This window comes from Schistocerca nitens, chromosome 1 (genome assembly GCF_023898315.1).
Source record: "Schistocerca nitens isolate TAMUIC-IGC-003100 chromosome 1, iqSchNite1.1, whole genome shotgun sequence".
Taxonomy (NCBI): domain Eukaryota; kingdom Metazoa; phylum Arthropoda; class Insecta; order Orthoptera; family Acrididae; genus Schistocerca; species Schistocerca nitens.
In genome coordinates this window covers 434710871-434738511 of record NC_064614.1, presented here as the reverse complement: position 1 = coordinate 434738511, position 27641 = coordinate 434710871, and the positions used below count along the sequence as shown (strand labels likewise).

The window sequence follows — 27641 nt, the reverse complement described above, 5'->3', positions numbered from 1 at the left end:
ATGGTGCTCTTCGCCTCCTACTTCAGATGAATAAAATATAGAGTCAGAGATCCTACATAAAGCTGCATTGAATGCTCTAGTTGCTTTAAGGCGTAATTTGCAGATTAAATTAATACCTTCCTTGTCGCTTCAATTGGCTTTCAATTTGTTACTGGTCACGGCTGTAAGTTGATCAGCGATCCTTAGTGGGGCTCCTCTAAAAAAACACCTTTGCTTCGATCACAGCGGTAGTTTTTATCTTTGATACAGCGTCGTTTTTGTTTATAGTATTTGGAATGTTTATTGTTTACTTTGGTGCGGTGGGTATGTTAATCGTGTGGAGTGGAAAGCGATTTACTAATTGACAGAAGATCACGAAAGAGACAGGAATTCGTATAATTACACGAATTTTAAACAGACGCAGAGTAAAATGATGTTCACGCTACCTTGTATTTTTTAAGCATTGATTTTCGCAATTGTTTCATTTGCATTAATAATGGAAACAAGTACCACTATTATAAGAAGCAATCTAAGAGAACAAAGGATTCATGAAAGGGATGAGAGACGACAGGAAATTGTAAATCATCGACGAGCGCTGGGAGAGTTGAACTTAAGTGATCGAATCGTAAGCGCTACAGAAATCACGGATTTGGCGAATAAATTGAAATGCAAAAAGATAACGCTACAAGACATGAAGATTTTAAAACAGGCCCTTATACAAAGTGAGGACAATATACGTGCATTTTTAAATGTCAACGGCGCGCTTCATGCTCTAGTTCGTGAAGCATCCGGTAATTGACAATTATATATGTTTGTGTGTGTGTGTGTGTTTTTTTTTTTCTTTCTTTTCCAGAAACATCTGGATGCTTCTGTTTGATCAGCTTTTTTCTGTTGTAGTAAAACCCATTCCTTATTCCGGAATACTGCGCAGTTATTTCCTCGTTGTAGGTCTACTCCTGAAGCCGTTTTACCATACTCACTCTAACTGTGGATGGATACCCATAATCCTATAGTTAGGTCATTCAAAACTGACCTGAGAACGTTAGGCCCATTGCTTTCATCGGTCATTCAAAACTGGCCTGAGAACGTTAGGCCCATTGCTTTCATCGTCACTTTATTCTTGTTCAAACATGTCTTCTGGGCAGCATCCGCCGCCTTATTTCCCAATCAAAGTAGGCTTAGCCATTTGATCTTTCCTCAAATGCTAATTTTTTTTTTCACTTTTTAGCCGAGGTTAATTGGCAGAATAGTGAGCACTACACTCATGTCCCCATGTTTTAAAGTCGTTAATAGCATTAGATTACTCTTTAACTGGCAATAAATTAAAGTTGACATGTTTAATTTACGTACGTTAATTCTATTTCTGTGTGTCAGTATGTTAACTTCAAACAGTATGTTATAGGTATGGGTTTTGTTTAATCATACAGTGCCTGTAAAGGACGAGGCATCTAGGGTGCCAGTATATCAGTAATGCTAACGCATTTATGTTATACCATCATGTGTAATGATATTTTTATAGATACATATTATTAGCAGGTAGTTCTGTAGTAAATAAAATGTTTATACTTGTTTTACCCCCTGTGCACATTTTACCCTGAGCTTCCATAGACAAAGAGTATATATTCACAAGATGATGCCCTTTGGTGATCCTAGTGGACAATGTGATCCATCGGCATATTCTTTGAAGTCTGCTTCTTTGAAGTTTGCTTGCATTTATAATGTTCAAGTTTCTTTTTAAAATAATAGATGTCATTTATGTGTTTGTTTGAAATATGTTGTTTGGTTCTTATTTTCAGTAGTGCTTGTTATTTATTTGGTTATGTATGTTGGTGTAGTATATAATGAAGTGCAAAATTTTGTAAAAACTGTTTCCATTATAGAGCTTGTTCCTAGCACTAGTGGTGTTAATCATGCTAGTTCACCTTCTCAAAAATGAGAGGAGGCGGGGGTTGACTGTGTCTTCTGGAACAGATTTAGAATATTGGTACCCATATTTCAGTCAGAACAGATTTTATAGTAGGACTGTGTAGGCTAGTGACACAAAAGATTTGATAATTTTTTTTTGAAGTGACTGATTGGAGAAAAGATGAGACGTCATTTGTGGCCATTTAATCATTGGATGTGACAGCTGTGTGAGTTACGATAACTAGTGGTGAGTTCATGTGGTGTTGTCTGTTGTAGCGTGTATGGGTCAAACATGCAGTTGTGTTGTTTAAAGTCTGGTGTTTGCTTGTCATGAGATTACTGTTAGCAGGAAATCTGTGACTGAGTGGTTTAATTTTTGTATTGTTGCAATTTGTAACGTGAACTGAATAGTTGATGGGGAGGGGACTATTGTTGGAGTAGGCCTAAATGAATCTTGTTTTGGGAGTGTTAAATTTCACAAGGGTAAGTCAATTTTCAGTATTTCGAGTTTTTCATGCTGTTTCAAGTAAGAGGATGACCTAGTATTAAACATCATTGAGAAATGGGATACAGTCATTGTTTTAAATATTGGTAAAAAAAAAACACTGAGGAGGGAGCTATTATTTATTGTGATGTATATATGAGGGTCGTTCAATAAGTAATGCCCCACATTTTTTTTCTCTTAACATATTTGTTTTTAAAAGTCAGAATTTGGTGACAATATACATCAACATGTCTTGTCCGTGTCCTATTTTTGTACGTAGTCTCCATCACATTCTGTGGGCGTACACCAACACTGTGGAAGAGCATGTATTCCCTGGTGGTAAAAGCTCTTGTCCTGTAGACATAGCCATGTTTTCATTGCATGACTGATAGTCTAGTTGTTTTCCAAGTGTGTTCCCCGTAGAGAATCTTTAAGTGCCAACAATTCAGATGAAATGACCTTTCTTTGAATCTTGTGGCCCACTGTGAGCATTCGTGGAACCCATCGTGAGCACCTCTTCAAATACCCGACAGTCTCCAAAGCTGACCGACAACTGTAGAGCTAATTATTGAGTTGTGATGTGCTGGTTGGCACAAATTATGGCACCCACACTATTCAGAATGTCTGGGGCAGTGGCTGATGATGGATCTCCATTTCTGCATTTCCTGAGGCTGTAACTTTCTTGACCCATAGTCCAACTGTACTCCTATAAACTGCAGCATCGCCATACACTGCACACAAGTGTTTATGGGTGTTCACTGTGGTTTCTTTTTCTACACACAAGAATTCAATAACAGCATGCCACTTGTAATGTGAGTCGTATGTAGATGCCATTTTGATGCTGTACTACAGCTCTGTTATCTGCCAGAATGGTTAGAAACTTCACTAGCATGCAGAATAAACATCAGATGTGGAGCACCAACAAGGACGTTTGTCTATGTATATTATTGGTTCTTTTTTTTTTTATGTGGGTCATTACTTATTGAACAACCCTTGTATGTGAGTGGTGTCTGTTCTGTCAGACATATCCAGCAGAATAGACATCATGTGATGATGCAGCTGGAACAGACATGGAACTGTAGGAAGGAGAAAAAAAAAGAATGACGGGTGGGAAATTGTGATGGCTAGCTGCAGAAGGCATTGTGAAAATGCTATGGCGAAAGTTCAAAGTTTGTGCCATACCAGGCCTTGAACCTGGATTTAGTGCTTCTTATGAGTGGTTGCCATAACCAGTTTGACCATCCAGATATCATCCCTGACCAACTCAAATTTCCAACTTATTGCACACAGCAATGCAGCATCCTTGTGTGTTGAACTCTCTATTAGCAAATTCTGATTCTCATAGAAGTTTGGATGATATTTATCCATTTGCACTGATACAAATGTGGGGGAGCTGGACATGCCTGACAGAGCAGACACCTCTGAGATATATACATTTCTGAAAAAGAGGTAATGGTTCCTCAACGGTTGTTTGAGTGTGAATGCATAAATATTGTCTGAGTTCCTATGGGAAACAGAATTTGCGAGTGAAAAGTTTAATGGACGAGGGATGCTGCATTGCATTGTGCGATTAGGTTGGAAATTTGAGTCAATCAGGGACTGTGTCCGATTTGCTGAAGTGGTTAAGGCAGCTGCTCATGAGAAGCATTAAATCTGGGTTCAAGTTGAAGCCTGCCCAAATTTTCAGCTTCCACCATTGCATTACCACAATACCATTTGTGGCTAGTTGTCATCCCCCCCCCCCCCTGCTCCATTTCCTTCCCCTTCCTACATTTCTTCTGATGTAGAGGCCTTCTGTTGTAGGATTTACTCTATTAATTGTTGGGTAGAATTTAAAAGTTTTAAATCTAGGTTATGCACTGGTAGGCGGATGTTTGTTTACATGTGCAAGAGCTGCAGGAAGGGGCTGTACATTGCAGTTGTATTTGAAGAAGTATGTATGGACAGTGAATATGTCGTTGAATCTTTTCTGAAGGTTAGGTTTTTTTGTGTGTGTGTTTTTTTTGTCATTAATGGGTTGTTAATGCATGATTATTTGTGACTTGAGGTTGTGATGGTTATTATGTGTATTCTTATGTTTATATGCATGTGCGGCCAGCTCTGCCTTCACGGATTTGTTATTTTTTTCATATTAGTGTTTCTATTTTATTTGTGATTTTTAGTGTTTATTTTTGCTTCTTTTAATTTTTGTTTTGTTTGGGCCTCTCTTTCTCATTAAGTGCAGATTTGTTTAATTATGAGTGGAGTTAACTGTATATTTTATATTAATTGTTGCTACTTACTTTTCTGTTTGTAGAGTGGGTTGGTCGTTCATATTGCATAGTTTACTGTTCCTGCTCAAGATATACCATAATTAATTGCGAATATTGATGCCGATGAAAGTGTGCAACAATAGAAGCAAAAATGTTTCCGTAAATATGGAATCAAGTTTGCATCTAATTGAGCTGAAATTTCACCTGTGGCCTACAGGGTAAAGAAATATTTGGTATTCTAAAATGATCTTCTTAACTTTGATCAAGTATGTTTCAGAAATGGGGGTAGGTGGAAATGTATGGTTTGTGGCATAATGTTCATGCACACGTAAAGCTTTAGTAGTTGTTGAACAAAATTCAGTTTGTGCACTATCTGTAACATGCAGGATATCGCAATTAGTATTCCAGTTCCTCTCATGCTTGGCCTAGCATGGCCTCCTTAACCTATGCAGTTGCTGCTGTGTTGTGAGTTCTTGCAGGTCCTGCACTGTGGTCTTCTAGTTAGCATCCTTCAGAAAGCCCTAAAGCAAAAAATCTAATGAAATTATGTTTGGTGACCTTGGTGGTCATGAAATGAGTCCTTCACTGTTGGCGTCCATGAAATGGGTCCTCCTCTGCCAGTCCAGCAATCTGGAAATGTTGCCAAAAGCCTTCCTGATGATCAAGGCCCAGTGTATAGGGCCACCACTCTGCTGCAGCATAATGTCAGGTTATAGTTCTTCAACCCGTGGAAATGCAAACAGTTCCAACATGTCCAGATAAACAGTCAAGTTTATTCAAGCCTCTGCAGTGAAACTACATGTTTACCGTTGGACTGTCGCTCACAATTTCCTTGCTGAAGTATCCTCATAGCCACGCACTGTGTCAGTTCACGTTCATGGACACACTAAAGCGAGCTTTGTCTATAAACATGATCTTTATGATGTAGTATGGGTCATTGCCAATGTGTCTCAGAATCTCAATTGCAAATGCTTTGTGCTTTGACCTGACATCAGGTTGAAACACATGCAGCAGTTGCACATTGTAAGTATGAAACTTCAGTCTCTTATGTAACAACCTGTGCACTGTGGTTGGTGGTAGCTGCAGCTGTCAGGATGCGTGACTGATTGGTTCTGTTGGACTCCAGATGAATGTCTGTTGCACCCATATCACATTTGCAAGCATTCGTGCTTTGACGCCCAGAACCTGACCTCTTCATGACACTTCTGGTTTCTGTGAACCTCGTGTTCCACTGCCTGATGGCCAAATGTCATATCGGTGTGCTTCTGTAACGTGTCCAGAAGTTCCATGGATCTGGGTGACAGATTTGGTCTCCATCAACCATTCCACACACTGTGCCATCTGCTTGGCGGGAAGGGGGGGGGGGGACATGACCATTTTCATTATAAAAATACCATCCCCATTTGTGAAATGTACATTATTGAAGTTGTAAATATTTTGGAAGATCCTCTACATTTAATTTAGCAAATTACATGTTGTAATTTACTGTACATTCACCCATACCTGCTAGAGGAGGTGTTTGATGTGTCATCCTTCCAGTCGAATGCGATGCTGCACTCATCTCTGTAGTGAATTAAGAATTCTTTCATATGTCACCAGATCACCTCAGAAATCTTGACAAGATTGCATCGTTCACTACTCCAGTTCTATAACCTTATCACCGGTAGTGCTGTATACTTCACTTTTGAGATGAACCCAGACAAAACACGACAGAGAATTTAGACCAGATGATCTTGGTAGGCTAAGGTACAGGTTCCAACCAAGCTACTCATTTTCGACCACACTGGCATGTTAGACATCATCCTAAATCACCAACAAAATTTGCCAGTGCCCCCATTGTGCATCTAGCCCAATGAGATTGGAACTTACATGAACAGGCTACACTTCAAATACATTTCTGCTAGCTAAGACAGTTTTTCATTTTTTACTGAGTTTGCCTTGTAGTATTCCTACTTTCCCCCACTCTAAAGTGGGTTTATCTTGAGGCAATATCAGTTTACTGCCATCAAAGCAAACACTGTGACCTACTAGTTATACCAGCTTGCATGAAAATACTTTCAATTGCAACAGGACAGAGTTCACATTGCAATTATTGTGTGGGATTTTATACAACTGCCTGTCACTGCAGACATTTCTTGTGTGTGTGTGTGTGTGTGTGTGTGTGTGTTTTAAATATGTACATTAGGAAGACTGGTCAATTTTTGGTTGACTATGTGATGCTACTACATGACTACATGGTTATGGAAAACCTGATAGGATCACTCTTAACATTTGACAGAGAGAAGATAAGATGTGGAACCTTATGGATATTACATCAGGTCATATTAAGAAACCTTCCCATTGTTACTGCCATTTATTTCATGTAGGAGAGAAAAAGAAAACTGCTGATGGATTTACCTTTGCCCAGACATCCAATTTAACTGAATTTTCTTAAAGTGTTTAACTGATACCAGGCAAATCTTTCTAGCAATGTTTCAAGACAATTTTTGGCAATCTCCATCAGTAAATGCTCAATAACGTTTTGTTAAAAGCAAAGATATTTCAAAACTTATCTCTGTTACAATTTCTAAGTCCTTAACAGGTTTTCTGAACATCACTTGCTGGCATGCCAATTCTCATTTCAAGGTGGGAATTATGTGTTTGCATAATTCTGGCAATTCAGAAAATGCAGACAGCAGACTTTTTTCAGTGTCTCCGTAAGTTTTATTCTTTTGGGACAGGTGAAAGACTTTTGCAAATAAGGCAAATGATATTGTTCAGTCATTTCACAAAAAAATATCTTTTAGTCCAGCTACCCTGAAACTCCCGCTTCTCATATGTGGCCTACTTGGTCCTTCTTCATCCATTCTACGTTTAATTTTAGACGTTCTCCAAATGGAGACACTGAATTCTCACAACAGTGCTTATGAAGAGAAAAACAAAATCTTAATTACAAAAAGATTACTGTATAAAATTTGGTTACGCTATTATTGGCCAATGGTTGTGAAGTAAATGCTTCCTGATTCACAGAAATGTATCAAATTGTTACTAAATATTGTTGCAAAAAGTTCAACCCTGTTACTGAGTCTGCTGATGAAGCTCAGTGATGCAAGGTATGCACTATAGAATACGTTAACCGCTGATGGCTAAACAATATTGTTTCTTGAGCACCCACATGTTCACTTGACTACATTATTGTGGAAGTTCAAAAATAACATATTGCGAAACAAGTTATTGTTTTGGATTGGGGTCCATTGCCCCAGTGCCAGCTAGACTGGCATGGCTCAAAAGAATTAAGTTCTGCAAGGGCCCGCCATTTCCTTTCTGGGAGAGAATGGAAGATGAGAAAGAATGATATTAAAGTTTAAAAAATTTACAATAGTGAACAATGGGAGGTGGGCTGCACTTTGTGCATTCCTGTTGTAAACTAATATCACCAATAGCTTGTACTGAAGTTTTTTTATTGCTGTAATGATTCACATTACACTGCATTGTTGAACATATGACTTTGACTGATTTACATGTAAAAATAATAACTTTGAAGAAAGTTATGTACATCATAAACTGCTTTATATAACAAAGTAATTTGATAGATAAAAAACATACTCACCAAGCGGCGGCAGAGCATGCACTTAAAAAAAGGTTGCAATTATGCAGGCTTTCGAACCCAGTGTCTCGTTCTTCCAGCAGATGTTTGAAGGGGAAGGAAGAGGGGTGAAGGAAAAGGAATGGAGAGGTCTAGAAAAAGAGGTATATTTTGGAAAAGTCACCCAGAGCTGTGGGTCAAGTAAGGCTTACTGGATGGGATGAGAAGAAGAAACTGATTGTTCGGGACTGCACTGGATGAGATTTGAATAGATTGTCAAACTCATCTCGTACAGTCCCCAACAATCAGTCTTTCATTCCTATCCTATCTGGTGAATATCACCTGACCCATAGTTGTGGGTGACTTTTCCAAGATCTGCTCCTTTTCCTAGACCTCCCCAGTCCTTGTCCTTCGCCCCTCTTCCTTCACCTTCTACTCTTCTGCCGGAATAAGGAGCCACTGGTTCTGAAAGCCTACATAATTAAAACCTTTTCTTACATGCATGTTCTGCCGCCACTTGGTGAGTAGATTTTTTATCTATCCAGTTACACTATACTGTCAAAAATTCATTGTTTTCATTACTTTTAAGTATGCTTTTGATGTAATAATATTATAGATTATTTTGTGAGCTTTGTTAGAAATTATGCAACATGACATTTTGCATCATTGTTTTTAATTAATATACAAATTACTTTCCAGTTACAACAAGCAGTATAATGATGATATAATCTGAGCGCGTTTGTCAACATTGTGTTTTGTGAGATGTATGACTTTTGATGTAGAAAAACATTAAGACTCGACACTAGTAATATTCAAGTGACGACAATATTAGAATTTTTTATAATTCACTAATGTGTATAGCACTGTTCTATAGATGATTGAAAGTTACATAAATATCAAATGTAAATTCAAATAAATTTCACATAATGTTTAACATATAAATGCACAAATTAATTACTGCACACAGTGTGCTAGTAGGATATGCTACTGCGGCATTAGGCATACAAGTGAATATGGATTGGATCAAATCCCACTCTGCCATGTTATAGTGCACAGCGAATACAAAGAATTCTGACCTGTGTGCTCTAAGAAGCTCATCCACGCGGCAACCTTGCTCTTTGTTGCACAAGGTGTATTTGTAACATGTGCTGTCGTACACATAATCCACAAACCTTGGTGTGCATCCATGGAGCTCAACAATTAATGCTGCTAGTTGTGAATATACCAACTTCTTGCAGCTGTTGCTGTAGTTTGATGGAAATGATATTTTATGTACTGAAGTGATCCAGAAAACATACTCAGTATATGCATTGTGTGGCTCTACCATCTTGGATTGTACTGTGAAGCAGAAGATTTGAAAATTATCTGATCTTCAAACTTATTTCATATCCAAATGGTACATTTCTGGACATGGGTTCCTTATCAAAACTTTACTACATCTGTTCAACAACACCCCTCCACATGTAAAAGGAATTGTGGAATGTCTAGTATACCTCTCATAAGCATATAATGGGAGGAGCTTACATGCTTCACAGCATTTTCTGACATAAGGTGGTCAACTCTGCTCCTGGCCACTTTTTGGGGGTGGCCATTCATTCCAGTGGACAACTGGTTGGTGGTCATGCCTACATAAAATGCTGTTCAGAAATTACAGCTTACTGATTTCAGAGGTGGCCCTGTCTGTGCTGTACACTGCAGTGACAAAAATCATGGGATGATGATTTTCACATATACAGGTGGCGGTAGTATCGTACAAATGGTATAAAAGAACAGTGCATTGGTGGAGCTGTCTTTACTACAAGATGATACATGTGACATGGTTTCTGGCAGGATTATGACCCCATGATGGGAATTTACAGACTTTAAATGTAGGATGGTAGTTGGAGCTAGACACATGGGGCATTCCATTTCAGAAATCGTTAGTTATTTTAATATTCTGAGATCCACAGTGTTCTGAGGATACCAAATTTTAGGTATGACCTCTCACCACAGACAATGCAGTGGCCGACGGCCTTCACTTAACAATCAAGAGCAATGGCATTTGCATAGAGTTGTCAGTCCTAACAGACAAGTAACACTGTGTGAAGTAACTGCAGAAATCAATGTCGGCTCTACAGTGATTGTATCTGTTAGGACAGTGCGGCGAACATTGGGTTTAATGGGCTATCGCAGCAGATGACCGATGCAAGTGCCTTTGCTGAGAGTACGACGTGACCTGCAGCAGCTCTCCTGGGCTTATGACCATATCAGTTGGACCCTAGCTGACTGGAAAACTGTGGCCTGGTCACGAGTCCTGATTTCAGTTGGTAAGAATTGATAATAGGGTTCAAGTGTGGCACAGACCCCACAAAGCCGTGGACCAAGTTGTCAACAAGGCACTGTGCAAGCTTCTGCTGGCTCCATGATGGTGTGTGCTGTGTTCGCATGGAATGCACTGGGTCCTCTGGTCCAGCTGAACATATCATTGACAGGAAATGTTTGTGTTTGGCTACTTGGAGACAATTTGGTGCCATTCATGGACTTAATGTTCCCAAACAAATGTAATTGCCACTGGGCCACAGTTATTTGTGATTGGTCTGAAGAAATTTGTGGACAATTTGAGCAAATTACTTGGCCACCCAGATTGCCCAATATGAATCCCATCAAACATTTATGGAACATAATCGAGAGGTCAGTTCGTGCACAAAATCCTGTGCCAGCAACACTTTGGCAAATATGGACAGCTTTAGAGGCAGGGGACTTCCGACAACTTTTTGAGTCCACACAATGTAGAGTTGCTGCAGTGCATTGAGCAAAAGACGATCTGACACGATATTAGGAGATATCTTTATCTCCTCTGTGTACAATGAGCCTGAGATGGGACTGGAGTAACATGTGCAATGTGGGTGGATTAGTCAAGTTTTGCACCTTATTTTTCCACATGAGCAATGTAGCAAGAGGTGGGGAATAAATGTGGTGTGAGGACTGAGGATGGACTAAGAAATTGCATAGATTTAGTAAGCAGTGAAGTACCACCTTGGGAAGTGTGGATAGGATGTTCATCATTTCCAGGCAGAGTGACAAGTAGTCAAAGCCCAGGCAAAGGATATGATTCAGTTTTTCCAGTCCAGGATGATACTGGCTTTACAGATTATTCTTAGGTTTGGTTGGAGACTTAGGAATATGTGTGGATATTTCATATACACATACAAGAGGAACTACCATGTGGTTAAACAGTGCCTTTCATTCTTCAGTCATTACTTTTGAAAAATTCTTGCATCCCCCAAACCTGGTTTTTTATGATCAGTTTTTCCCCAGTTAAATACTCTATGTAGAGTGCAATTGTTAATGTGGAATTGTTCAATCTGATCTCTCTGTTGGAAACCATTATTATGTGTTTAAAATATCTGTTTTAATGTCATTTATTGTTATCTCCATTTCACACAATCCTGAAACTCGGAATTCAGCCCTGTTTCACTTGTGTAGGTAATCTCAAATTACATATCATTGAATATTTTTATTTGGTTTGAATATTCATTTTTGATTACTATGATCAGGATGTAAATTTAATAGTACATGCATGGAATAGTCTTTTAAGAACAAAAGATTTTCATTACATGGTTATCAGCTTTGATTTGAAATACTAATACTTCAATTTCTTTTGGGAATCTGGCAAAAGCTGAAGTAGTGGAATTGTGTAGATTCTTTGAACAGTGATAAATCATGTAAGTTCAATTTTTATGTTGTGTTGTGTCGTGTCGTGTTATATCAGTGACTTGTAGTGGGAACATAGCGGTGTTCATCAGGAATGTAAACATAGCAGTGGAGTGCACAGTGTATTAAGAAAATGATTGTTGTGATACGTCCATTTGCTTTGCTAAAATACAACCAAACCATCAACTTCTCTACCTCACCAGTTCAAAAAGTTTTGAGTGTGGATTGATCAAAAATAGGGAAACAGTAAATAGCGGTTTTAATGCTTTACTACAGAGTCTGCCCCCTCCCCCACTCACACACACTTACATACAATGCACAGAACACTCGTACAACCATGTGAAACTGTCTTTGGGATGATGTTTAACTTGCATCTCTCATTGGCTTGAATGTCAATTATGTTGCCAAAACATTCACCTTTCATGTGGATTTCTGCATTTTTTTGGTTGGTTCTTATGGGTAACACCAAGTCTCATCTCCTATGATGATGATCTCCCAGAAAATATTGGTCATGTTTTGCATTTCTGTCAAGCTGTATCCGTGTGTCACTTTTATTTGTGAGTCAAGATGTGTGGAACAAACGCGCACACTTTTCCCTTTTTCAAAACATTCTGGAGAAAGTCTTGTACATTTGATTTAGAGATGTCACTCCATTGTGACACAACAATGTCAACACACTGTAGCCTTATCCACTACTTAAGAATGTGTCCTGATAACTGACTGGTCGAATGCACAGCTGTTGTTTACAGTTGTTAGCTCAAGTTGCCACCATAGTTACTGCAATGACATCACTTGCATGCCAAGAGTAAAATCATACTCGAAACGTTTTGCTTCATGATATGCTATAAGTAACTCTGACACCACAGCTTCCATTAAAAATAGCGACATCATTGATGTCACTGCTCAGGACAGTATTAGAATCAATATGTGTAGTAAACATTGCAATCCAAGGCTTCACCCACAATAACTAAACAGCATATAGTAAGCAAAACTCTCACATCTACAACAGGAACACTGTTGTGTTCTTCAGTCTGAAGACTCATTTGACACAGCGGTCCATGCTAGTCTATCACGTGCAAGCCTGTTCATCTCGGCAAAACAACAGCAACCTACATCCACTTGAAACTGTCTGCTGTAACAGATACTGATCCTTCTTTACAGCTTTTACCTCCCAGACTTTTCTTCGTCATCAGATTGACTATTTTTTCGTGTTTCAGGATGTGTCTTGTCATCTGATCTCACTCCATTACATTTGCAGTCAACTGAAACATACAAAGAAAAACATCACAGATGCCAACTACATAACATGTTTCAAATTTCAAAGAATTGTTCACTTGTTAATCACCTTTACAGTGTATTAATTTAATGTACAAAATGTGCCTGTTGCACTGGCCAGCTCTGTGTGATAATTTTAACAGTTTTCTCATTTGAATTTTTCATTTGATAAAAGTATGTATAATGATTATTTAGCTGGAGAAATCCAAGCATGTAATTTATTTAGTACAGGGTTAACTATGTTCTGTCAATAGACAACTTACTAACTATTAACAGTTCAGAGACTTAAAAATAACCTTCAATATTACTGAATACTATTGTTCCATTTATTGCTAAAAACATCATATGCACCAGCAGAGACTGAATGTACTGTGTTTCATTGTAAAAAGAAGTACTGTTAAGCAAATCTTTAATTTCATTCAACAAATCTCATTCAATTAAAAATTATGGTATATGGAGCTGCATTTTCTGTACAGATAGTAAGTTTGGACTGATCATTATTCATTGCACCAGTAACATTTTGCAGGTCATAAAACACCATACAAGTTGGAAGCTATCAACTGCTGTTGCAATCTTGCACTTGGAAATGAAAAAGTTGGAATGCAACTAACCAAAGCATTTGCACCTTATCTTATTTCACAGTTGGATTGCTGCAGCCATGTATTCCTGGTAAATAATTCATCATTTTTCTTCTTCTTCTTCTTCTTCTTCTTCTTCTTCTTATTATTATTAATACCAGAATTTCCCTAACCATATACAGTGGGAAATATTGTTTTTATATATTTGCTTAGAGCAAAGTTATGAAGTGTGTGTTGATAGAAGACATGTCCTATGAAGGGGATAACCAGTATGTGCTGTTATTGTATATAGAATAAATGGATAAAATGATGAAGAAAGCAACTTTTATGAGTTAGTTACCTCTATTAAAGGAATTCTCATGTTTGTCCTTCAAATTAACAAACTGTAGAATATTAAGGAAACTCAGTCAGAGGAAAGATATTGAAAACTACAGAAAAGTGTAGATTAGTAGTATGGATGTAAATATCCAGCTCGATAGAGAGCATCACAATGGAGTTGTAAGTAAGGTGAACATTATCTAGGGTTAAAAAGAAAATGATGTGCAGTTAATATTTACAATCAAGGAATTGAGGCTTATTCAATGAAAATGGGCAGCAAGTTGAAATAAAAATGTGTGATATGTACAGAGAAAATACCACCCATCAAAATGACTGGGTGCAGGGATCACAGTGATGGTAATATAGCAAACTTTTGCCACCTAAGCTGGAAACATGGGATGAAGTATGTTTCAGAAATAAATTGCTTTCACCTGCATATGTACATAAACAGCTGAAAGCAATTCACTTTTGAAACGTCTATTACTTCATCTGTGGTTCCCCTCAACAAAACAATTTTGTGGGTTGTGTCCTACTTATATCCGTGGTGTGCCCCCTTCCATCTGGCTCTGGGAGGCATGGTACAGAGAGCCCAGTGGGCAGGGTGAGGGGAGAAGTCGTGATGGTAGCGGGCATGCTGTGCTCATCTCTGTCAGAGCATTCCAGCCGTGTCTCGTGAGGAGGACAGTGGTGGGCGTGCTCCAATGAATTGCCGCTATTGCTGGATTCCATGCCGTGCTCAGTTGGTGTCCTTTGTCTCTGTTTACAAGATTCTCATGAATCCAAATTTCTAAGGACTCTTTTATGACACTGTCCCAATAGCTGGCAGCTTGGCAGAGCATCTTGGTGTTCTCCAAGTCAAATATGTGGTATTCTTTGATGCTTTGTTGTCCTATCACTGATTTCTCTGTCTGTCCTGGTTGCACATGCTCAATATGTTCCTCATAGTGGTTAAAAATACATTGCTGTGTTTGTCCAATGTACTGTTGACTGCAGTCGCAGGCAATGCTGTAAATTCCTGGTACGCTGAGTTTAAGGGGGTCTTTCACAGAGCCAAGCCACTCTCTGTACCCAGCATCCGAAGCTAGGTGGAGGGGATCACACCACTGGTATAAGTAGGATGTCACCCGCAAAATCTCAACACTTCGCCAGAAGATGATGAGTATGTCTTAGAATACTGCCATTTGGCTGGAGAGCTTTGCATCAGTAAAAAAACTATTCGTATTATGTAGCAACTCATAATATCACAAAGATGCTAAGTCACAGATAAGTGCAACAAAAAAGACTGTCACAAAATGAGCTTTCAGCCAACATGATCTTTGTCAAAAATAGACCACACACACACACACACACACACGCACGCACGAAAACTCTACTCACTGTGAGTTACATTTTCGTGAGTGAGTGTGTGTGTGTCTGTTGTCTATTTTTGACGGCCTTGCTGGCCAAAAGCTCATTTTGTGAAAGCTCATTTTGTGACAGTCCTCTGTTGTGCTTATCTGCAACTGAGCATCTCTGCCGTATGGTGAGTAGCAACTATCCTTTTCATAATAATATTACATTCCATCCTGGATTTTCCATTGTTTAAAAAACTGTTGGTCTGGGATGAGGAGTTCAATGAAGCAGATGTAAGTAAAATGATCAATAACTTTCATGGGACATATCATTACCATTTTGACATAGGCTTCCCACTTCAACAATGTAAATTAAAACCAACTAGAAACAAAAGTTGGATCACGTGAAGTATATAAATCTCCAGCACAAAGAAAAGATTTCTCCATACAAAGGAAAAAAAAATACTGAATCATTAAAAATGCAAAATTATGTCAAGAGTATGGTAGGATCTGCCACAAAGCTATTAAAGATCCAAAAATAGGGGTAATGACGAATACATCTGCAAATTGAAAAACATATCATGGGCAACACGGAACATCAGATCCTAAACAGGCGCCAAGCCAATGCCAAAAATTATTAACCTAAATCTGGAAAATGGACAAGTATCGGATATCACCTCAGTAGCTAATATTTTTATTGAGTACTTTAGCAGAAAACAAATCTTATGTAAAGTAACTTTCAGGCTCTTAACATGTACCAATATGAAAACCACAAGCCACTCAATGGATCTCTGTTTCTCAAAAAAGTCAGACACAATGAGCTACACTGGCAATTAAATCATTAAAGAAACTTTCACGTGGTTTTCATGTCATTTTGGCCTGTATTATAAACTGAACAGGACATTATATTGTAGACCTGCTGAAGCATATTTATTATTAATCACTCCTTATTCACAAGTATATTTCCAAATCTGCTAAATGTTGCAAAGGTAACTCCCTTGCACAAAAAGGGAGCTACAGGCAATGTTAACAATTACAAGCCAGTAGCTCGGCTTAGTGGCTTGTCTTGTATAATAAGTTGCTAGAGCTTATTAACAAAAACTCTTTGTTGTCAAATCACCAGCTTGGTTTCAGGATTCACAACCACAGCACTCTACAAATTCCTGTATGCTATACTAAAAGCTATAGACGGAAAGGAAATTGCTCATGGAATATTTTTGCACCTATGCAAAGCATTTGACATTATAGATTACGCTATTGTATTACATAAGTTGGAAAGAAAGTGGAAAGGGAGTTAGAGTTACTCCAAATGAATGGATTAGGTCATATCTTACCAAACAACAACAAAAAGTTGTTCTTAAACAAGATAAAACAACTGGGAGCATTTTAAGAAAAACAGTATACTCATCAGAAAAAGCTACAATGAAATTTGGTGTGCCACAAGGATCAACATTAATTCCAGTCCTCTTTCTTTTGCTTATAGGTGATCTGAGTGAGACTGTCCATGACTAACAGAAAACTTCATTTGCTGATGACACTAGTATTTTGATAACAGGGTTAAACCAGTAATCTACAGACACACCATTATGTATTGAAACCGGGGACCTAGAAACAACGGAGAGGCTTTGTCCCGCCGTAGCCCACAGTGGTTTGCAACAGGCCACAGCAGTTCACCACCCTCCCCCCCCACCACCACCATTGAACCCAGAGTTGGTGGTCGGTTCGGCTCCCAGTTGACCCCCCTGGGAACATCTCACACGAGACGAGTGTAACCCCAGATGTTTGCATGGTAGAGTAATTATGGTGTATGCTTACATGGAGACAGTGTTTGCGCAGCAATTGCCGACATAGTGTAACTGAGGCGGATTAAGGGGAACCAACCTGCATTTGCTGAAGCAGGTGGAAAACCGCCTGAAAAACCATACACAGGCTGGCCAGCACACCGGACCTCGACACTAATCCACCAGGTGGATTTGTGTCGGGGACCGGCACACCTTCCTGCTCGGGAAGCAGCGTGTTAGACTGCATGGCTAGACGGGCGAGCAGACACACCATTGTTGGAGCTGATACATTATTTTGAAAGAAATGAACTTGTAAGAAACAATGAAAAAATGGTAACCATGAACTTTCATATATCCTGCCCTATGCAACAAAATGACCACTAATTGAGAATAAATAACAAAAACTTTAAATTGATTGATGATGTGAAATTTCTGGGAAGAAATCTGCAGCTAAACTGTCACCAATCTATTATATGCGACAGATATTAAACACAAGCTGTAACAGAGAAATATTAATACAGGTATATCACACTCACATCAGATGAGCAGTTAGATATGGAATAATATTTTGAGATAATGCACCTTATAGTTGATCCATATTCAAAACCCAGAAATTAGCTATCTGAGTCATATGCAACATAGAGAGAGACAAGACCCGTGTCTCCCTCGTTTCCTGACATTAAAGATACTGAACCTCCCAAGCCTGTACATGTTTGAAATGACAGTCTTTTCATAGGAATGTTTAGAAACCTCCAATGCATATCAGCAAAACAGCTCTGTGCACAGTTATAAACGGGAAACTGCAGTAACATCCATGTCTCCCAGGCCAGGACATCAGTCTTCCAGAAAAGTGTTCTTCATAGAAGCACATAGTTTTATAATCACCTCCCTAACAATGCCAAGTTATTAAAGGAAGAAAGTTTAAAAAAAAAAACGCGGAAGTCATTTCTGATGGACCACTGTTTCTACTCTGTAAACGAATTCCTCATCATTTAAAGTGGAATCTTATAATGTAAAATTACCAGATATATTACAGGAACTGTGTGTGATAAATCACACCTATTTTACGTATGGTACTAACTACTGAATGTATGGGCACATAAATTTCAAATTCGAGTAGTGACTTGTACATATAACTGGCTCTGCATTTAGTTGAATATAATGGAAAGGTAAAAATAAATTAAGAACAATGAAATATATGTTTTTCTATGTAACAAGAAAAAAATACTGGCTCTGGTGTAAAAGAAGACACTTTAATTACATGAAACTTGCAGTGATTCATAAATAATCACTATTTTCACACAGGAAAAAATTTTTTAGTTCACTGATTTTTAAAACAGTAGCTAAACATCTTATCTTTGGGTTCACATAAAAAGTAATGCTGAACTCAATATGAAGGGTGATTTGAATGCCATGGCATTTTACTTGGCAAGTGCTATACTCTCAGCTTGCCCATTAAAGGAGAATAAAGAGTGTAATGTGAACCCAGAACTACACTATGTGATCAAAAGTATCCAGATATCTGGCTGAAAATGATTACAAATTCGTGGCGCCCTCCATCGGTAATGGTGAAATTCATTATGTGTTGGCCCATCCTTAACCTTGATGACAACTTCCACTCTCGCAGGCGTACGTTCAGTCAGGTGTTGGAAGGCTTTTGGGGAATGGCAGCCCATTTTTCACGGAGTGCTGCTCTGAGGAGAGGTATCGATGCCGGTCGGTGAGGCCTGCCATGAAGTTGGCGTTCCAAAACATCCCAAAAGTGTTCTATAGGATTCAGGCCATGACTCTGTGCAGGCAAGTCCATTACAGGGATGTTATTTATTAATTGAAGACATAAAGTCTGTAAATGAGTCCGCAATCATTTTTGGCACTTTATTTTCGTAAGTCCATCTTGGTCACACAGATTTCTTACACTTTATTACCGGTTTTGCCCTACTGCCATCTTCAGATCTGTTAAAAAGATAAATACTGTGCAAGTGACAGGTTCAATAAGTTAACGCCAAATCTAACAAGTCTTAGTGATACGTAAAATATAAAATATGAAATGTTTATAGCCACAACAGCAACCATACATACGATTAAAATATTCTGATGTAAATCATCGTCAAGTTAAACATGTGAGTACACGGTATGTGCTGGTAATACACAAATTCCGTCTGGTATTTGTGCAAGAGACTAATGCCAGCAGAGGGCACTTTAGTTAGAGTGCATATTAAACCAGTGTCGCCAGTGTGATGATTAAATTGTGGCATGCACAGTCATTAGTTCATTTTTTTTATTTAATTAGTTCCCACAGCAAAACGAGAGTCTGACAATAAAATATAACTGATGTGAAATTGAATTCATATTACAATACCATAAAAAGTACAAATAGTAATATAATACAATCACTAGGCTGACTAGGTAAAACGTACAACTTGAATAAGCTAGTATAAAAAGTGTAACAATAAAATAAAATATCTAAAAAATCTTCCAGCCTAACAAATCGATTACTATAAACATAATTGTAGTATAATTAATAAAATAGTAGCTATACATTACAAGTAAAAAAATCGATAGTTGATATTATATCCAGCGTGTGGTTTCGATGGCGACATTTTGTAGTATCCTTGTTTTCCTGTGGTGGAGCTTACAGAGGAAGGCCCAGTCTCCTCGTCGTCAGTGGCCGGCGCACGTCAATCCGCTGGGGTGCTGTACGCTACTCAGTCTTGCAGGAGACTGCACTGTGACCTTTAATCACACTGCAGAGTGTCTGAATCTTGAACTGTATTCAGAATCATGTGTGTAGGTTTGTGTAGTAAAGTGAATAAGGTTGACATTTTGTTGCGTGAACAGAGTAGATGATAGCCAGTCAAGCTTTCTGAGTTTTGAGTGTGATGGATGCTCTGCTCAGCATTCTAGATTCGCATTTGACTGGACTGAGATATAAGTTTCCATATGACCATTTAACTTTTCTGGGATTTCCTTAGACTGAGGCAGATGTTGGGATGATTCAGTTGAGAAAGACATGTCTGAATTTCCACCCTGTATTTCCCGAAGATGAGTGTCTGCTCCATATATAATGACCTTATTGTCACCAAATCCTAATTTTTATTTTTGTGATTTATCACTGAATTTTGCTTTAAATGCAAAGCATAGTAATAAATCACTGCCTTGATTCTGCTTATGATCATTATATGTGAAGGGAGTCTGTGTGAGGTCATAATTGAGATATAGCCAATGAGTGTATTCCAGCTATTCCTCCGTATGTTGGCTATTATTATTTAAAGCAAGCTGTAAAAGGCATTTAGTGTCAGGAATGAACTTCAATGTGCTTGTTATTGTGCTAATATTCCAGATTAAACTTAAATGTGTATGTTAGTGTGTTGGCTACATTTGTTACTTTTAACAGTGCTTCAGAGAAATTTCTCTATAGAGATTCAAGGATGTTCTTTGAAACCTACTATTAGTTGAGCTGAGACAGAAACCAATGTGAATCTTCCAGTGCAGTGAATGAGTCAGGCGTGGTCTTAACAGTAATGTACTCATGAATTGCTCAAAATCAGTAGTCAGGGAGTAGACTAATTATCACTGTTTTGTAGGTCAGAACATTTCACAAATTTGGTGGCAGAGGAGATTGATTTGGGTTCTCCAGTAAAATGGTTTCATTGTGCAGTGCACTTACGAGAATTATGCAATGAAATTGTGTATCACACAGTTTCTGGGCAATGTGAATGATGACCGTGAACTTCCTTTGACTGTTTGGAAGGAAACTATCATTCACCCTGCTGAGCTACTGTATTCCATTTCTTTATTGTGTGGCTGTCAGCTGCTGCACATTTCTATTATATAGTGAGCACTTGTCTTAACTAATCCCATTGGCTGTGTTCAATTAAGATTTATTTTCATTACTGGATTAGTAATTCAGACTTTCAAGATCCTTAGGATGATTTAAGAACACTTCTTTCTACCTTGACAAAAATATTTTATTATTTGTTTAATTAACCAGTTGATGTTACTCTGTGCAAACTTCATCATCATTCACAATATCAGCACATTAGTGGGTCATTTAACTGATATATGTGGTGTCTGTTCTTTCAACTTGCACCTGTGGTGTAAGTTGAGAATTTTGGTTTGATGGGAGTCGTGCTAGGGTAGTCTGTGCAGTTGTGGTGCCCGGATTGCGTGGTGGTCAGTGCATTTTCCTAGTGAGCGGGAGTGCCGTGTTCAAATCCCAGTCCAACTCAAATTTTCAACTTTCCCCATTGATATAGATAAATGCATACTGGCACCTAATGTCTTTAATTCCTTTGTGTCTTCATTTAACCAATATTCCATTTCTGCAGAACATCTACATCTAGTAAAGAGAAGTGTTTCAGTGTACAAAAAGTTATAATCTGTTTCACTTCTGAATTGATTCTATGTACAGAAAACAACACATTGTTGCCTGCAACAGGTTCTTTGGCATGCCAGTGTAGAAGTGTGCACAGAAACAGCCACGTGAAAAATCCATTAAATACGTACAATTATTTACAATAAAAGGGTGATTTCAGAATTTTCTTTTTTTGAGACTGCATGTACAAGAATTGTGTGCCGATTTGGAATTCTAGAGCCACATATTTTACTGTTTGCATCCTTTCTGCATAGTTTTTCATTGAGTGTATCAATACCCGTTTCTATTGTGATATGTTATGAAAGCTCAAGCATTTGCAGTAGTGCTGCCATAAACTATTTCATTGTATAATTACGTGTGAAATAAGTTAGTTTTCAGAATTTTAGGACTCTTACAAAATATAATATCTTAAATTATTGGTATGAGTGTTTTGGATATGTAACTTATTTTTAGCGAATCGGTTACTGCCAAATAATACATTACCCCAGAATTTCATTGTATATCAACGCAAATAAACATGTATTTTTGAGAGTTTTCAGAAGCTACCATTGTCCTTTGAGTAATCTATTAGTTGTTGTTGTTGTGGTCTTCAGTCCTGAGACTGGTTTGATGCAGCCCTCCATGCTACTCTATCCTGTGCAAGCTTCTTCATCTCCCAGTACTTACTGCAACCTACATCCTTCTGAATCTGCTTAGTGTATTCATCTCTTGGTCTCCCTCTACGATTTTTACCCTCCACGCTGCCCTCGAATACTAAATTGGTGATCCCTTGATGCCTCAGAACATGTCCTACCAACCGATCCCTTCGTCTAGTCAAGTTGTGCCACAAACTTCTCTTCTCCCCAATCCTATTCAGTACTTCCTCATTAGTTATGTGATCTACCCATCTAATCTTAAGCATTCTTCTGTAGCACCACATTTTGAAAGCTTGTATTGTCTTCTTGTCCAAACTATTTATCGTCCATGTTTCACTTCCATACATGGCTACACTCAATACAAATACTTTCAGAAACGACTTCCTGACACTTAAATCTATACTCGATGTTAACAAATTTCTCTTCTTCAGGAATGCTTTCCTTGCCATTGCCAGTCTACATTTTATACCCTCTCTACTTCGACCATCATCAGTTATTTTGCTCCCCAAATAGCAAAACTCCTTTACTACTTTAAGTGTCTCCTTTCCTAATCTAATTCTCTCAGCATCACCTGACTTAATTCGACTACATTCCATTATCCTCGTTTTGCTTTTGTTGATGTTCGGGGAGAGGCTACAACCCTGTCTCACTCCCTTCCCAACCACTGCTTCCCTTTGATGTCCCTCGACTCTTATAACTGCCATCTGGTTTCTGTAAAAATTGTAAATAGCTTTTCGCTCCCTGTATTTTACCCCTGCCACCTTCAGAATCTATTAGTAATTTGTAGTAAATCAGCATTTACGATTTAGTAATTGTTGCAGATATTCTAACAAACATATTGTGTTACATCTAGCTTCCCCTTAAAGAGGAGTGGCCCTATATATATAATTTACATTTATCATAAATAGGCTCTGTTTTTAAGTTGCTGACAACTATAATTAACCTCAAAACATTTTTACCGCAGGTTTTAGTGTTGCATTATTGGAAATCTTGTTTTGTGTATTTGCTGCAATTCTGATAGAGAATTAGCATTGTTTTAGCGCAACAGATTAAAAGATAACCAGTGACCTTAATTTAAAGTTAATTATTCACTGCTCAGTAATATATTGCACCAGCCAAAATGCAGCCCCAGTGAATGCTGTTCTCGAACACAGGATGACTTGCTTGACATTTGTAAATAGCTGGAAAGTGCCCTGGCTACTGTCAAACGATTGGCAGCTGCTGTGAATCGGTGTGTTGGAATAGCTCCCGAGACTCGTGTACCTGTAATACACATGCTAGGTGTACCTTGAGTACTGTCCTCTCCAGTGGATCCTGTCTCCTCTGAATAAGGTACAGGATCTGTCAGTGCTCGTTCACTTGACTGTGAGTGGTGTGTCAGTGGTAAATCTAGGTGTCCTGAATAGAGTGGACGGTGACTAGGGAGAACTCATGGTGTTGTACTGATCCCTCTAACCGACAAGTTTGAGGTGCTGTCTGTTACTGAAATTAAAACTGAGCCCGTGGGACTCACTTTACCTTTTTTGGGGAAACCTGTTTTGTCCAGTTTCAAGACGGCACAAATGCAAAATGGTAGGGGTCTATTAATTGTCAGCAGTTCAAACGTATAGCCAGTGGCGGTACCTCTTAGGTAAATGGCAGCAAGGAACAGGTAAGGACACAAGGTACATTCAGTGTGTATGCCTGGGGTCCTCATTCAACATGTTGAAGAGGCTGTCCCAGCAGCCATTGAGGGAACTGGGTGCAACCAACTGCAGATTGTGGTGCGTGTTGGAACAAATGTTGCATGTTGTCTGGGCTCTGAAGTCGTACTTATGTCAATTCAGCAACTGGAAGAGAAAGTTTAGAAGATCAGCCTTGTGCTTGGAGTTTCGAGTTTCATTGAAGCTCACAATTTGCAGTATTGTCCCCAGAACTGATCGTGGCCCTTTGGTTCTGAGTCAAGTGGAAGGACTGAACCAGAGACTTTGAAGGTTCTGTGACAAGCTAGGCTGTGACTTCATGGACTTACGGCATAGGGTCAAGAATGGTTCGATGTGCACTACACGTCAGAGGTTGCTACACAGGTAGCTGACTGTGTGTGAGTGTTTTCTAGGTTAGGCGACACTCTATCCTATCCATATAATGGTAGCTGTAAGAAACCCAGAAGTACCAGTGTAAGACCGAAAGAAATGCCTCTCACAGGTGAGACTATTAAAATTCTAATGGTTAACTACCAAAGCATTCGCAACAAAGTGTCACAGTTTGAAGTGATCCTAAAAAGCAGTGAAGTTCAAGTAATACTAGGTACTGAAAACTAGTTGAACCCTGAAATTGATAGCACTCAGATTTTTGGGGAAAGGATAGGCAAATGGGACCTGGAGGTGGTGTACTGTAGACAAGAAGCTCAACTCCTCTGAGATAGACATCGAAACTCAGTGTGAGATTGTTTGGACAAGATTCACTATCAGGGGTGGGCCTGAAATGATAATTGGATCCTTCTGCCGCCCACCAGACTCATCTGATGTAACCAAATGCATTAGAGAAAACCTCAGTTCACTTGTACGTAAGTTCCGTAATCATTCTGTAGTCATCAGTGAAGACTTTAATCATCCAACAGTTAATTAGTAAAATTACAGTTTTGTTAGTGGCGGGCATGATAAGACATCCTGTGAAACATTACTAAATGCCTTCTTTGAAACCCATCTACAAGGTGTACAACTTTGCTTCCGCCGTTTTTTCCCCAACATTCCGGAAAGGCTCAAAATCATGAAAAGTTCAATTTTTACTTTTTTGCGTTTTCTGAATGTGCAGACTATTACCTTTTAATAAATATATAATTTATTCAATTCCGAAGACTACAACTATTTTTAAATTTTTTTAAAAATGTGTTCTACATGGGCGTGACCCACTGTGGCGCTGTTAAACTGCTGTCAAATGGTGTTATTATTAACGTCCGTGTTCATCAGGTACATTTTAGTGATGTGAGATAAAGTATGTGTTGTGGCTAACCTGTGGTGGTTCAATATATATCGCTGGTGTGATTGTCGATTGTTTCATGCACCTCTGTCGTTATCTCGAAAATATTCGTAATTAATTCTGTTTCTTGAGTCTCTGTTTTGTTGAAGTATAATAATGAGTAAAAGTAAAGTTATTAGAAATCCTCTGAAGGCTTTTAAGAAAAGGAGAAATGTTGGAAAGCCAAAGGTATGTGTTATTACTGTAAACAATAAAGACGATAACCAAGTGAGTGAACCTAACCTCTCAAGTACACCTGCCCATAGCAGTCAAAGTGGGAAAGAAAATACTTCACAGAAGAAGCTTGGTTCAATGAGTGAAAACTATGAATGTTTTATGGGCGAATCGGATGTGAATGAAATATTTGATATGTCGGTTCTCAAAGGAATTTTTTCAAACTGTGTAAGATGTATTCATTGTAGTGAAGTTGGTCTGGAACTCTCCATAATGAAGCACGTAGGACTTGCTAGTGAAATACAACTGAAATGTGATAAGTGTTCATACATGACCACCTTTTGGAACAGTGTTGTAGTAACTGCAACTGAAGAAAATGGTAGCAAAATCTACGAACACAACATTAGATTTGTTTATTCCTTGCGTTCAGTTGGTAAGGGTGCTACTGCAGGTGCAATTTTCTGTGGCATCATGAATCTTCCAAATCCCCCAACCAAGTTTACGACCTATAATAAATTAATAGGGTCTAAAGTAGAAGATGTCTGTATAGAATCTATGAAGAACGCTGTGGAAGAGGCAGTAATGGAAAATAATGGTAACAGAGATTTGACTGCAGCGTTCGATGGTACCTGGCATAAACGGGGACACACATCTCTTCATGGTGTAGTATCTGCCACCAGTATGTATACAGGGAAAGTTTTAGATGTAGCAGTAATATCAAAGTATTGTAGATGTCCACAAAAATATAAAGGTACACATGAAAATAATTGCAAAGCTAACTATAGTGGCAGTAGTGGAGGAATGGAAGTGGCTGGTGTTGCCAGTATATTCCAGCGTTCTGAGGCGTGTGATAAAGTGCGATATGTTAATTACCTTGGTGACGGTGATTCTAAAAGTTTCAAACATGTTCAAGGACTGAAGCCCTATGGTGATGATGTTGTAGTGCAGAAATTTGAGTGTATTGGACACGTACAGAAGCGAATGGGAACAAGACTTCGGCGACTGAAAGCTTCGTACAAAAAACAAAAACTCAGTGATGGTAAAGGGTTGGATGGGAAGGGAAGGTTAACTGACAGTGTAATTGACAAAATACAGAACTATTATGGAATGGCTATTAGGCAAAATACACAAAGTGTCGACGAAATGAAGAAGGCTGTTTGGGCTCTTTTTTTTTTCATACTTCTTCAACCGATGAAAATCCCCAACATAGCTTGTGTCCCAAAGAAGAATACAATTGGTGTAAATATAACAAAGGATTGCTAACTGGTGAAGTGTACACTCATAAGCATAGTCTGCCTCATGCAATAATGGAGGTGATAAAACCTATTTTCAGAGACTTAGCAGCACCTGAACTGTTGAAAAAGTGTATTCACGGAAAAACTCAAAACTCCAATGAAAGTGTAAATAGTGTTATATGGTCGAGAATCCCCAAGACTGTATTTGTTGGAATAGAAACACTTCACTTTGGTGTGTATGATGCTGTTGCGACTTTCAATGATGGCAACATTGTAAGGTGCAAGGTATTTAGAAATATGGGAATGAAGATAGGTTCTAACATGGTACGAGCGATGCTTGCTTTAGACAAGGAACGCCTTCGGGCTGCAGACAGGGCTGTAAAGAGTCTAGAAATACCAGCAAGAGTAAACAGGAGGAGGAACAAGAGGAAGCTGGAGGAGGAGTTTGCAGAGGATGAAGATAATCCATCCTATGGACCTGGAATGCACTAAAAAGTTAATCCAATCTTTGTCGCTCGATTCCCAAAACTTTTATTTTCTCATACTAATTACATGTTTTCTAAGGATCTTCCAAACATATTTGTTTCAAATTTTCAGTAAATGTTACACAGTACCTTCTGCATAATTTAACACAGCCTTTTTCCAAAAAACTGTATATTTTTGAATATATAAATAAAAAATTGCAAAAAAAGTTGTGAATTTTCATTACAATTGAAAAAAAATCATCTTTAATAACTGAACTAAAATTTTGTAAAATCCCTGTGTTAAGTTGTAGCCCATATTCCAATAAATAATCTGTAAAAAGTTCAACTTCCTACCTCAAATACTTTGTGAGGAAAGATGTAATTTATAAGCATTATTTTAACATTGCAAGTATAGGGCGTTCCGGAGCCCCTTAAAAAAGCAGCACTTGCCCGCGAAAGGCAAAGGTCTCGAGTTCGAGTCTCGGTCGGGCACACAGTTTTAAGCTGCCAGGAAGTTTCATATCAGCGTACCGCTGCAGAGTGAAAATCTCATTCTATTTGATGCTTTAATGAAACAAATTGGTTACACTTGTATCATTC

General features: G+C 38.5%; 1 protein-coding gene across 2 annotated transcripts in view; it reads left to right on the top strand.

Moving 5' to 3' along the window:
• The first annotated feature begins 254 nt into the window (after positions 1–254).
• Positions 255–27641, top strand: part of LOC126251221 (transmembrane and coiled-coil domain-containing protein 6) — a 60050-nt gene continuing 32663 nt past the window's right edge. Inside the window, exons 1-2 of one of the 2 annotated variants that reach the window (XM_049951623.1) lie at positions 255–701; positions 13680–13822. In XM_049951623.1, coding sequence (XP_049807580.1) covers positions 476–701; positions 13680–13822 — 369 coding nt within the window. In that variant the 5' untranslated portion in view covers positions 255–475. Of the gene's footprint in view, positions 771–13679; positions 13823–27641 lie in introns of both variants that reach the window. The other variant, XM_049951622.1, reaches the window with a different exon arrangement.